The 13198-nt window shown below is 29.1% G+C and overlaps 1 protein-coding gene across 1 annotated transcript; it reads right to left on the reverse strand.

Moving 5' to 3' along the window:
* Positions 1-1793: 1793 nt before the first annotated feature.
* LOC107918194 (probable eukaryotic translation initiation factor 5-1) lies at positions 1794-4943 on the reverse strand. Its single transcript, XM_016847726.2, has 2 exons — positions 4772-4943; positions 1794-3676 (listed from the first exon to the last, which is right to left on the reverse strand). The coding sequence occupies exon 2, from the start codon at positions 3354-3356 to the stop codon at positions 2019-2021; it is 1338 nt and encodes a 445-aa protein (XP_016703215.2). The 5' UTR covers positions 3357-3676; positions 4772-4943; the 3' UTR covers positions 1794-2018.
* Positions 4944-13198: the final 8255 nt, after the last annotated feature.

Consider the following 13198-nt stretch of genomic DNA (forward strand, 5'->3'; position numbering starts at 1 on the left):
AAAATTTTAGACCCATTTTTCAAGCTCGAGCTTACAGAATGGCCTAAAATTTTGCACCAGCCCAAGATCAAGTCTAACTGGTGTACGTCATGTATACCTTATGTTGATATACATGAACTAGTTTTTAATAGTCAAATGAATGGAATTGTTAACAGAAGGAACAATTTGTAATACCCCGAACATTACTACAGTAAGAAAGTAAGATATTATCCTTGATATAGTAAAACAAGGACATAAAGTGACAAAAAAGAAAATTTTGAGTTATGTCAACATTGGGAAGTATATTATGATATATTAATTCAAGAAAGGACAAAATTGTAAAAGTGAGAAAAGTTTTGTTGCCCTCAAAATTTGAGAGGTTAAAGTGTAAATATGAAAAGTTGAAAGACCAATAGTGCAAATATTTTAAGGGTATAATGATCTAAAAACTAAAGAAAATAGATAAATTAGGACCAAATTGAATAGGTGAAGAATTATGAGAAACTTAATCGCAAATTTCGCGTTTTCGAGTTTTTAAAGTAAAATGAATGCTAACTTGAAAGGACAATAATTAATATATTTTGGTTTTATTTTTATTTTTTCCATAATTAAAATTGGGTTTTCCAATTATAAAATGCCATGTCATGACAACACTATTCCACAAAATGCCGTCTGCTTAATTGATGTGATTTGTCCCTCGCATTTTCATTTTATATTTTCCACACTTTGGTATGTTTTTTTCTGACTCAATTATGAATCATTTCTTCATTTTTAAGTATGTAAATGATGCTTTGTTTGTATCAATAATGTTGGGGTTTTGGGATTTTGATGCACGAATTATTATGTTTTAAGTATTATGTGTAATTTCTCTTTTGAATTATTTCAAATTTAAATTTTATTATATGTAGATTGTGTTTAGAATTAATCTTAGTTTAAGTTCGAATACATTTTGATTTCAATCTTTTATACTTTATATTTAGTAAGTTTTAATTTTTTTTTTGTGAATTACAATAGGAAGAACTTAATTAGCGCGATCCAAATTTAGACCACACCTGAGGCATTGAACACCTAACTATTAGGCCAACACATGGGCTTAATAGATTTTAATTTTAGCTTATTGGAGATGAATTATTTATAGTTTTACTTATAAACTACTTTATCAAATCAAATATATTTTTAATAAAGTTAGGTAATTTGAAGTCTTTTCGGTGAATTAGAATAGGAGGGCAACTCAGACAACTAGCGTGACTCAAACTCAAGTCATACTTGGGGTGGTGAACATCTTGACCATCAGGTCAAGACACAAGGTAAAATTATATGACATGAATAATTATATTTTGGAAAAAAATTACTTCTTCCCTATGTATGCCTCACTTATTTGTATGTATACGAGGGTTTTGGACTTCCCAATCCTAAACAAGTACAACATCTAAAAAGAAAGAAAACTTGTAGGATGTTTTAAATTTGGTTTTACCTATTTATAAGTGAGAAAACATATTGTTGGTGAACCCCACCCATACCTTGTGTATGGTGCTTTGTTGTCTAACAAGGTTCATGGTCCAATGTACTTGTATGAAGAACCAACTTGAAAATCAACCAACAGAGGAGGCAAGTACATCAGGTTCCACATGAGTACCCCTTTTTTAGCTCCAATATATACGCTCGAGCGGCATACATTTCTCCCACTAAAAGACACTACTCGGTAAAGTTTCTAAATTTTGCTTTAATCAGGAAAAATTAATTAAAAAAATGAAAAGTTAAACCAGGCTTAATGACGGTTTAAGATCACATAAAAAAGAAAAAAAAACTAGAAAGAAATAAAACATAAACTCAATTAACACATTAGGGGAATAAACAATGACCAGTTCACAACATAATAAACCACAGAACAGCAGAGAGCACGTACGGGATGTAGCTCACTGTCTTTTATTCTAGGAAACACGACACGGTAAAGCCAAACACAAACATATAATAGAAGACGACGCCACTAGAAGTAGAGGCTTAACATAGTGAAGATACCATACGAAGAGCTTCGGGATTCACTCATCTTCCGATTCAGACTCGGCAGTCTGGAGCCACTCAATGAAGGGCTTGAGGTTCTTCCATATCTGAGAACCCTTATTGCTACCAGCTATACCCTTCTGGTACCACTCCATGATAAACTCTTCTTCCAAAATATCATCGTCATACAGCACTTTAAGAACCAACGCCACCTCCTTCGCTGCCTCGGGGCTGGCCTTGCTGCAAAAAGACTCGATAGAATTGAGGAGCACCAACTGAGATCGCTCTTCTTTGATTGCTGCTACTGCTGCTGCAATGTAGTTCTTCTTTTTGGTTACTTCTTTTGCAAACCCTTTCCCAACATCATTGAAGAGTGCTATAAATTGAGCATCCATGACTTCTTTGGAGGTTCCAGTGAGTGAACCTAGGAAGGATTTAAGCTGATTTGGTGACGATCCCTTCTTGAAGTATTCCTTTATCTCATCAACAAGTTTGTCATGAGCACCAACACCATTCTCATGAACCTTGGTCTCAGGCTCGGGAGACTTCTTAACCGACTTTTTCTTCTCTTCGTCGGTAGAAAGCATCACCATATCAGCAGTAACAGCACTCAACTGCTCTTGGATGCGTTGTTGGGCAGCCGCAAGTGAAGTATCAGTTTGCCACTGAACATCATCGTCGTCGTCATCACTGGCAACCCGTTCATTCTCATCAGCCTGGCTATGTTCAGGGGAGTGATCTTCATCAGAATGTTTACCTTTCTTCTTGGTCACTCCACCTTTGGCAGCAGCAACCTTAGTTGTAGTAGTGGAACCTTTCTTCTTCGTCTCTTTTTTGATCTTCTTCAGCTCTTCATCAGCAGCCTCACCCTCCTTGAGTCTTTCCTTTTCAGCCCTCCTCATCGCCTTCTTGTCTTTTGATGACTTCTTTGCCTCAGGTGGATTCTTAAGAATGAAAGTTGTAAGCTTATCTCTCATGTCGACATCAGAAATAAACCCACATGCAGCACATTTAAGAGTAATCATCTGCGTCTTCGTAATAACTATCTCAGTTTCTGGGTTCCCACAACCATAGCACTGAACATACTTCTTGATGAAGTTCTCAAGAAGCCCTGCAAGCTTGGCAGTTTCATGGGCACCATTTACCAGTGAAGTTCCAGTCTTCTCATCAAACTTGGATTGGGCTCCCAGTTCACAACCAAAATACTTTACAGGGTAAGAAGCAGGTCTAGCCAAAGCCTTCGCAATCTCAACCATGTTAACCACATTAGTCTTGATGCCATTTCCTCGTCCTTCAATCTTGGTTATCATTTTGGGCATCTTATACCTATAAAAGGCATCATCACTGTTGGAAGCACCAATATTCTGCAAAGCCATCTCGATCGAACTTGTGGAACAAACTCTTAATCACAAAGGAGGGATCAGATACTAGTGATTCCAATTGTGATAACAAATCCTTTACCAGACTGCTTTCTTGCACTTGGAATAGGTCGCATAAAATGGCAACCAAATTTTTCTGTATTACTGACCTCAATATGCATGCAGATACCTTCCTTTTTTCTAGAAGTGGGACAGTATTCACCGAGCAAACCAATTGATGATAAAAAGAGAGAGGCCCGTTCAGACATAAAAGACGATTCAAAATTAATGCCCTCCACTTTGACAAACTGTGGACACAGCAGAGCAAACTGCCAACTCTGATATTCAACAACAAAATTAATCCAGGCAAATGTTAAAACATATAAAAATCGATAAGTAGAAGTTCATCAACATTGTCACTTCCAATAAAATCAACAACTAAGAACGGCATTACAATTTCCAATATAAATTGTATACATCCAAAAGCATACAAACTCAATATATGCTTAAGTCTTAAAGGTCAAAACCCTATTTTGTTTCTTAAATGGCTTCAAATTCTAATATGTGATTAAGATGTTAAAAACATACAGTCAATCCAGGCAAATGTTAGAGCATACAGTCAATCTATAAGCAGTAGACAGCTCATCAACATAAAGTTAATTTCATTAAAATCAACACCTGAAAAGGGCATTACGTTTTCCAATATTGCATATATACATCCAAAAGTAGAAAAACTAAATATCTGCTAAAGGTCGAAAGCCTATGATTTCTAAATGCCTTCAGATTCCAATATCTGGTCCTCCAATTGGGGGATATACACAAAATATTAGTATAAGAAATGATACTATCAAAATTAAGATTAAAATGTTATTCTCAAGCTTCCTAACATCAATCAAACCGTTAAAACGTGGAAAGAAAAAAGGATTTGCCATATTAAGGGTAGACTAAAAGAAACAGAAAAAAGAGGAAACCGTAAACCTCCTAATCATATTAATGAGTGTTAAAGACGAGGTAAATTCAACAAAATATTAATGAAAAATTATTAAATATCACAAAATCAGAATAAATAACTTAAACATTTTATTCAACGTTAAATAATAAAAAAATAAATAGAAAAAAATCATAGGATTCAGCATCCGATTTACAATCATCTAAATAAAAAAATTAAAAAATCAAGTTCAGAAATAAGAATATAATGGCTCTGACAAGAACCAATCTACATAGATCCGATCATTCTAAATCAAAACAAATAGGAACTTAAAAAATATATATAGATCTACAACGATTCAAAAACAGAAAAAATAAGAAAATCCAGCTATAGAACAAAGACACAAGAGATTAAAATCAACAGATAGGAATAAAATATTCTATGAAATGGAACAGATTCATCGATAAGAAAAAATAAGAACAGTAATTAGAAACAGATATCATACCTTCTATGAGATGTGGAAAAAGAAGGGGAGGAAGAGATTAGATTGGGAATTTGTGAAGAAAAACAGAGGTTGGAACCTTATTTTAGATATAGCGGATTTTTGTTGTGGAGGAAAAGAGAGAGAAGCACGCAGCTTTATATGGTGACGCTTAGGGCAAACTCAGCATCTTTCAACTTTTATTTTTCGAATATATTAATTATATTCTGGAACCGACTTTCTTATTACATTATTGCCCCTACTTTTATTTTGTATTTACGGTTTTCTTTTTCTCTTTTATGCTTCCAATTTTTATAATTAATTAATTTTTTAATATTATTTTTATTAAAAAAAAAACCTAAAATATATAAGAGGAATTAATCCTATCTTTCATATTTTATAGTTAAATTAATAAAATTATTGTTCAAAAAATTTCCCATTATTTAAAGAACTAGATAACCTGCTTAAGTGAAAATGCGAACTTTGTATGTGTTTAATATTTCAAGAAAAATCATCTCATATATCGTTTGTGGAGATTTTTTAAACTTCACAAATGAGTTAATGATATGACAAGTGTCCTATAGAGTGTAGTAAAAAATATAAATATAAATCAATGTAATATTTGTTGCGTTCTCAATCCATTTGTGGAGTCTAAAAAACTCCACAGATAATGTATCAAATAATTATTCTTAATTTAAGCCGTATGTACTTTATTTAAAGTATATCTTGAAATTTTATGGATGACATTAATATTTTAGTAAGTTGAGCAAAACAGTACAATGTAATGTATAATTTAAACTTATCGAGAAGAGTCAATTTAGGACGTGATGTATTAGGAGAGTCTTGGAATAGTAGGGAAAATGATTGTTAAATCTTTAAGTAATTGGTTTAGTTAGATTTTGTTTTTAAAAAAATTATATAAGTAAATAAAGTGATAAAAATTATATGAAATTTGAATGAAAATTATAATATTTGTAGAAAGCTTGCCAACTGCTTTCATAATGGTATAGTTTGTCTTCTTTCCCTTTTTTTAATTTTAAATCCTTTTCTCTCATATAAAAAAAATTAAAAGGATTTACGTTAGAAATTTAAGTGCCAGTATCAGTACCAAACTTTTTTCTTTAATGTAACGGAATACTAAAGGGTGAAAATGGAAATTAAACAACAGAAAAAAAAACATCAAATATTCAAAATTAAAATTTAAAAAAAAAGGAAAATTACGTGGCACTCTACAGCGCAAGTAAAATCAAATTGAAGCTTTCAAATTTGCGTGTTTAATTATACTTCTTCTTCCTAAAATAAATCTGTAATTTTGACTCATTATCTCCTGGATGCACGCATTTAAAACTGCACCAGATTATTATTTTAGTTTTTTTAGTAAAATTTTACTCTCTTTTTTAAAATATCTTTATTTTATTTTTTATTCTTTAAGAAAAAATCATCAGATGATAAAGAATTTTTAGAAAAAGACAAATGCCAGCACATAAATTAGATAATTAAGTACGCTTAATTTTAAATTTTTAAACTTTAATATTATAGTTGAAAAAGTTTTGCTCCAAAAAAATATTATACCAGCTGAAATATGTTTGAAGTAAATTAAAATATTTAAAATATATATAATTACAAAAATTAAAATATTTTTTATATCTCAATGTACGGATTATGAAAAATATCGAAATATTTTTATTAGGGTAAACTGTCAAAATAGTCATTTTTGTTTATCTCGGGTTAGATTTTAGTCACTTCTGTTTGAAATGTTACGTTTTAGTCACTTTCATTAATGTGTTGTAACATTTTTGTCACTAAGCCATTAATTGCCGTTAGCGGTATAACAGTAAGCTGATGTGGCACGTTAAATCATCATTTCAAACAAAAAATTTAGGTTAAATTATACAATTAGTCCCCATATGTTTTCGTTTTGAGCAATTTAATTTTTTTCTTTTATGTTCTTTTTAACTTTTTTTTTCTTTATTTTTCATTCTCTTATGATTCTCCCTCTGTTTTCCTCCCTTCTCTGTCTCTTTTAACATAGTTTTTTTTATGTTTTTCATTTATTAAAACTTTTTTTATGTTGGTGAAAAAAGAAAAGGTGACAGTTGAAACCAAAATAAAACTTCTTTCTCATATTCTCACTCCACAATTACAAAACATCATCATCCATCATTGCTTTAACGAACCAGTTTATATCTCTCAATGACCTAGTCCTCAAGCTCGTCCCACTTGAAGTCCTCGCTAGTTGTGACTTATGGCAGTCAACCCTTAACAAAGTTTCTCGAGCCTGTTCCCTTAACCTCCTAACCAACCTCCACGACCACCTTATCTATCTTACTTACAACATTCTCGCCCTCTCGAAACTACGTTGTTTCATGGATTCTTCAAACAAGCTCTACACTCTCAATGACTAAAATGACCGCCATACAAAATTTACCCTCAACTTTACCCAAACCAGTTTGGTTTCATGCTCCCTTTCTCTCTTTGGTTCATCTATAATCAACTTTCAATCAAGCTTTCTTGGGAATATTCAACAAGGTTTAGATCAATTTTATCGTTTTGCTTACTTTTATTCATTAGAAAATAAAAGAAAGGGAAATAAATAATCTACACGATAATGTAAAAGTTTGGAAACGGGAAAAAGTTTTTTTGAATATAAAGAATTCAATTTATGAATCAAGTGAAAGAAACAAGGACTTGGCTTATTCGGTGGGCAAATATTATGTTTCTGCAATGAAGAATATGAGAAGAGAGAAAACTAGAGGGGAATAAGAAAAGGAAAATAAAGAATTAAAAATTAAATTGTTCAAAAAAATAAAAGCATAGGGACTAGTTTTAACAAATGGGAAGCATAGAATAATTACATTAAAAGAAATGGAGAAAGGAGAAAAACAGATGGAGAAGAGAATGAAAAAAAGAGAGGAAAGTTCAAAGAATATAAAAAAAATTAAATTGCTCAAAACGAAAAAATATAGGACCAATGGTATAATTTAACCTAAAATTTTCGTTTAAAATGATGATTTAACATGACACGTTAGCTTACCATTACACCGTTAACGGAAATTAACGCTCAGTGACTAAAATGTAACATTTCAAATATAAGTGACTAAAATATATCTTCAAACAAAAAAGTGACTATTTTGATAATTTATCTTTTTTATTATTAGTTAAGAATATTATAATAAAATACTTTGACTCGAAGAAAAGCTTTATTTGATGCTATATATATCTGAGGGTTTATTTTATTACGAGAGCTTTACTTTGATTACTTCGTCTTCAGGATAAACTTAGTTAAATTGAAAATTAAAATGGGAAATCCAACTTTGTTATACCAAATTCTTTAAAATGGGACAATCCTTTAGTACAAGATTTATGTTGGAAAGTTATGGCCCAAACTTTAGGAGTCTGATAGCCAGGCTAAGTCGGTATATTCATGGATTGCATCTAGATCTATTCACGGGTTAGGTTACTCAATTAGGTTCAAAAGTTCGTCCGAAATCTAGAGGTGTTTAGGTAAAAATATTAGGCCTGAAAAATAGGTATAGGCAAAAAAAGCAAGCCCGTTTAAATATTGGTCGGATTCAGGCTTGAACATTCAAGGACCGACCTGACTCGTTTTTAAGTTTATAATATTTTATATTTTGTTATTTTTATATATTATGTAATTTAGAATACACTAAAAAAAATAAACATATACAAAATATATAATACTACTCTAAAGTAAACATTAAAATAATGTTAAAATGATTATATAAAAAATATCAATAAATAAAAAATGTATAAAATTAGTCAATATTAAAATAAAATAATATAAATATTTAAAAAAATTAAAAAATAATATGGGCAGACCTAAAATAGACTTGAGTTAGTCTTTTGCATATGGGTTTGGCCGAAATTTTAAGTTCATATTTTAGACTAGGTCAATCTTAGACAAACATAAAATATTTTAATATAATACTTAGGCCTAACCCAAACCCAGTCCATGAACACCTTTAATTGCATCTAAAGGTTGTTTATAAGACTGGGCCAAGTTTATATATATATATATGATATTAATACATTATATATTTGCTTAAGTTTGATTTGATTTTACTTAAACTTGTCCATATTTATAAATGATTAATCTAATATTATTTTAGTTCTAACTCATATTATTTTTTAACACTTTTAAAAAATTATATTGTTTTTAATTTAATGTTTATTAACTTTATATGTTATTCTTTTATTATAATTTAATATTTTTTATTTTTTATTTTTCAGTATTGTGCATTTACTTTTTATATAAATTACGCCATTTTTTAAAATATATATTACAAATACCCAAATATAAATATATACTACAAAGTAGGCCAAAACATTATTTTTTAATGTTTTAACTTTATTTGTAAACCAACAAATTTTATAAAACTAAACTTCTCTAATAAATTGTACACGTTTTTTTAATATATTTAATGTACCTTAATTTATAGATACAATTAATTTGTGCGTGGCGGGATGATACAAACTAATATATATATTAGTTTGTATACTTGTGCGATGTATGGATCACTTGTATGCATTAAATAAAATACATTTAATTATTTTTACGAATCTATTTAATTTTTTATATTTCACTAATAATTTGATTGTGAAATTAAATCATGCTGTTGTGCTAGCGTGTAACAGGTGACATATATTTTAGAATATGCTTAAAATTAATTGTTATTAAAATTATTTTAAATTATAGTTTTTTATTGTATCTAATAAATAAAATAAAATAAGATTACTTATTTTTTCCATTTCTTGCGGAATGAATTGGATAAAAATAAACATTATATTTATATTTGCTTAAATTTGGTCCCTCTACTTTTACAACTTATTTCATTAACTCTGTTAAAAAAATTAAGTATAATCACAAATGTAGCCCTTCAATTTTTATAACTTTTGTCAATTTGACCCTACTCTTTTTATTTTTACTTTCATTATTAAAAAATTATAGGAAATTAAAAAAAACACTAAATTTTAATATTAATCACCATTAGATTAGAATTCATTAACTATTTAATTAATTATGAGTTTATTCTTTCAGGATTAAAACACTAATTTTCTCGATAATAAACTTTAGAAAAACCCCTCTCTTCTAACTCTTTTTACTTCTTTCATATTCCCTCAACTCTCATGGTTTCCCCTAATAAACAAAACTAACATCTCCTTTTTTTTTAAAACGATATATATCATGAAAGAAGAAAGGAAAGAAAGTCTTCATGTCTTTTTTTTTTGCATGGTTTCCTTTGATTTTCCAGATACTCACAACCTTCTTTGGTGCGAGAGTCTTGATTCTTAAAATTATTTAATATACACGATATTTATTGTCGCTAGATAAGAATTACAATTTAAAATCTTTAGTAGTAACGATTAATAGTAAATTTTATTTTATTTTTTCTATTTTTAATTAGTTGACACGTATCACGTATGAGAAAATTTTATAACTTTTTTAAAATTTCAATAATTAAAGAAGAAATAAAAAAGAGTAGAGATCAAACTGACAAAAGCTATAAAAGTTAAGAAGATAATTTTGTAACATAGTTAATGGAATAAGTTAACCGATCAACTAAAAATGAACAAATCGAAACATAAAGAGATTAATTTTGAGCAAATAAAAGTGGAGGGACTAAACCAACAGAAATAGATAAATACAAGGACTATTCTTAGAATTTAACAAAAAATAAAAGTAAATTCCATTCAAGTCAAGTCCATGAGTTGTGGCTTGAAGTGAGGAATTTTGACATGAAAAAAGTTTAATTCCTTTAACCAACCATGAAAATTGTTTTGACATGAACTTGACTTTTATCACAAATAAGGTTTAAAATTTGAAGGATGTCAAAATCATACTGGTATAGAAGAAAGAAGCAACACAATTAGGAGGATGTGACTCGAGTTTTTAATAGAATCTATTTTAAACTAGATTGAAGTTTGATTCGAAATTAGTAAACTTGAGAAGTTGGAAATATTATTGAGATTGGATTTGATATAATGGGTCGTGGCGAAGCTCTCTCTATGGCATAAAGTATCTAGAAGTGGGATCGAGTATTTGTAATCTTGCCAATTGAGTACCAATTTGTGGGGTGTACCTCACATTTATCGAACAGTTTGTAGGCACTTACTAAAGTCAGCCGGCGACGTCACAACGAGAAACTTCCCGATGTTGCAATGATGAACAACGTCGTGACAACACGCAGGGGTGAAGACAGAAATTTTTTTTAGGGTGCCAAAATTAAATTTTAATTTTTACAATAGTAAAAATGCAATTTCAACATTTGAATAATCTATATCTTTATAATTTTTAAATGATTAAATCAAAATTTTATCATTTTTAGGGGGCCAAAGTGTAATTTTATATTTACAAATTTAAAAGTTTTTAAAAAATTGGACTGGGCCCTTGCTAGCTAGAGGTGTCCATGGCCCGACCCGCCCGAAATATGGGAGGGTTCTGGTAAAAATATAGGCCCGAAATATGGGTTCGGGCAAAAAAAACGAGGCCATTTTAGAAAACGGGCCAGGCCTCGTGTACCACTTTTTTAGCCCGGTCTGAATATATAATAAATATTTATTTTTTATTTTATTTAATTTTAAAATATATATTTTTTATTTTTTTAATGTTTAAAATAATTTTTTGGTGTTTATTAAAAAATGGACCGGGCCAGGCCGGGCTCGGGTTTAGAATTTTTTCCCAGGTCAGGCTTGGATAAAATTTCAGGCTAATATTTCGGGCCGAGCCGGCTCATGGACACCTCTATTGCCAGCCCCTTTAGTTACACTCTTGATGACATGAATGAAAACGTTATGATGTGATAACATGCTTTCCACAAACACCAAGATTCATTTACAAAATTTTAGAAAATAAATTTAAAATCCGAACCCGACACATATTTTAAACGGACCTATTTATTGGATTTAACTCCAACTCTCTTAAATTTCGGATGGAAATTCGAATTCATCATAGGATATAGCAAATTGGTAAGTGGACAAAGTGTTTAAATTGCAAAGAAATTGCAAATGAATTCGTTGAAGGTAGGCGGGACTTTTGGGATGTAAGAAATTGCACAGAAAATATAATAGGCTATAATAAGTCTGACAAAGTCTTTAAACATCTCATTTTGCTCAAAGCTACTCATTGCTAGCTTATGCTATTTTTATTATGTTAAACGAAGTCTCGTTTCTATTAAAATTATTTTCATTCATTTCACGATTATAAATAAATAATCAATCTCCACATATCTCAAATTCCTTCTAGAACAAATTTTGGGTATTTTACTATTACGTTTAGTGATTAAAATAACAAATAATTTTGGGAAAAATTATTTTTTTATTGCAGAGATTGTTTTATTTTTTTAACTTTTTTTATTATTTATTTAATATTAATTTAATATTAAACGGTGGATTACCAACATTTTTATATTTTTTCTGTCAGTAAAAAGCAAATCCGTTAATTAGTAATGAAAGAAACAACGACGACAACTCTTGTCATTTCACATGATGGTGGCCCCACGTGGCTCTAATAATTTGTCGTAAAAGAAAAATGGAATTTTAAAACCCACCGTTAACGTAATAACTTTTTCAACAATAAAATAATATAAATTTCTTTTCTTATTTATATATATTTATATTTTAGTAAATCTAAAAAAATAAATATATAAGACGGAAATTATGAGTTTTTAATTGGAATCAAACAGTAACTCAATTGAGAAATAATAATAAAAATTTATTTTTTACAGAGTAATATATAAAAATTAATTTAAACTTAAAATAAATTTAAAATCATAGTAGCATTTGTTAAAATTTCAACTTGAAAATCATAAACTTGAAAGCATATTTTTTTATAAATATATGTTATACATAATATTTGAGAAAGTTGGAAAAAAATATTAGGTCAAAAATAAGTTTTGATAAAAAAAGTATAATGACGTTTTTTGCCCTTCAATTTTATAAAAATATCATTTTAATTCTCTATTTAATTTTTCGACTCTTTTAACTTTTGAACTTGTATTTTTTTATTAAATCACTCAAAATGGATGAAAAAATTAATATTTGTTAACTTTGCTGATGTGGCATACATGTGAATGATATAATTTTAAAATTTTAATTGAATGTTGACTTGTTATCCACGTGTATATCACATCAACAAAGTTAAAAAAAAATTAACTTTTCAATTTATTCTGGAGTGATTTGACTAAAAACACAAGTTTAAAAGTTAAAAAAATTAAAAATAAATGGAAAGTTAAAATAATTTTTTTATGAAATTGAAGAGTTAAATAAATCATTGTACAAAAAAAATTAAGCTCTTATAAAATATGAGATAAATTTAAGCTTTCAAACCCGAGTCCAATCAAACTATTTTTAATATTGTAATATATTTTATAATTTATATAACTTAATTTGTTTTATAAAATAAAAATGATTTGAAATTATTATTTACAAAAA

This window comes from Gossypium hirsutum, chromosome D06, assembly GCF_007990345.1.
Source record: "Gossypium hirsutum isolate 1008001.06 chromosome D06, Gossypium_hirsutum_v2.1, whole genome shotgun sequence".
Taxonomy (NCBI): Eukaryota; Viridiplantae; Streptophyta; class Magnoliopsida; order Malvales; family Malvaceae; genus Gossypium; species Gossypium hirsutum.

What these genes read in the sequence shown, in the direction of transcription:
- LOC107918194 (XM_016847726.2), bottom strand. Translation starts at nt 3,356, where the DNA reads ATGGCTTTGCAGAATATTGGTGCTTCCAACAGTGATGATGCCTTTTAT.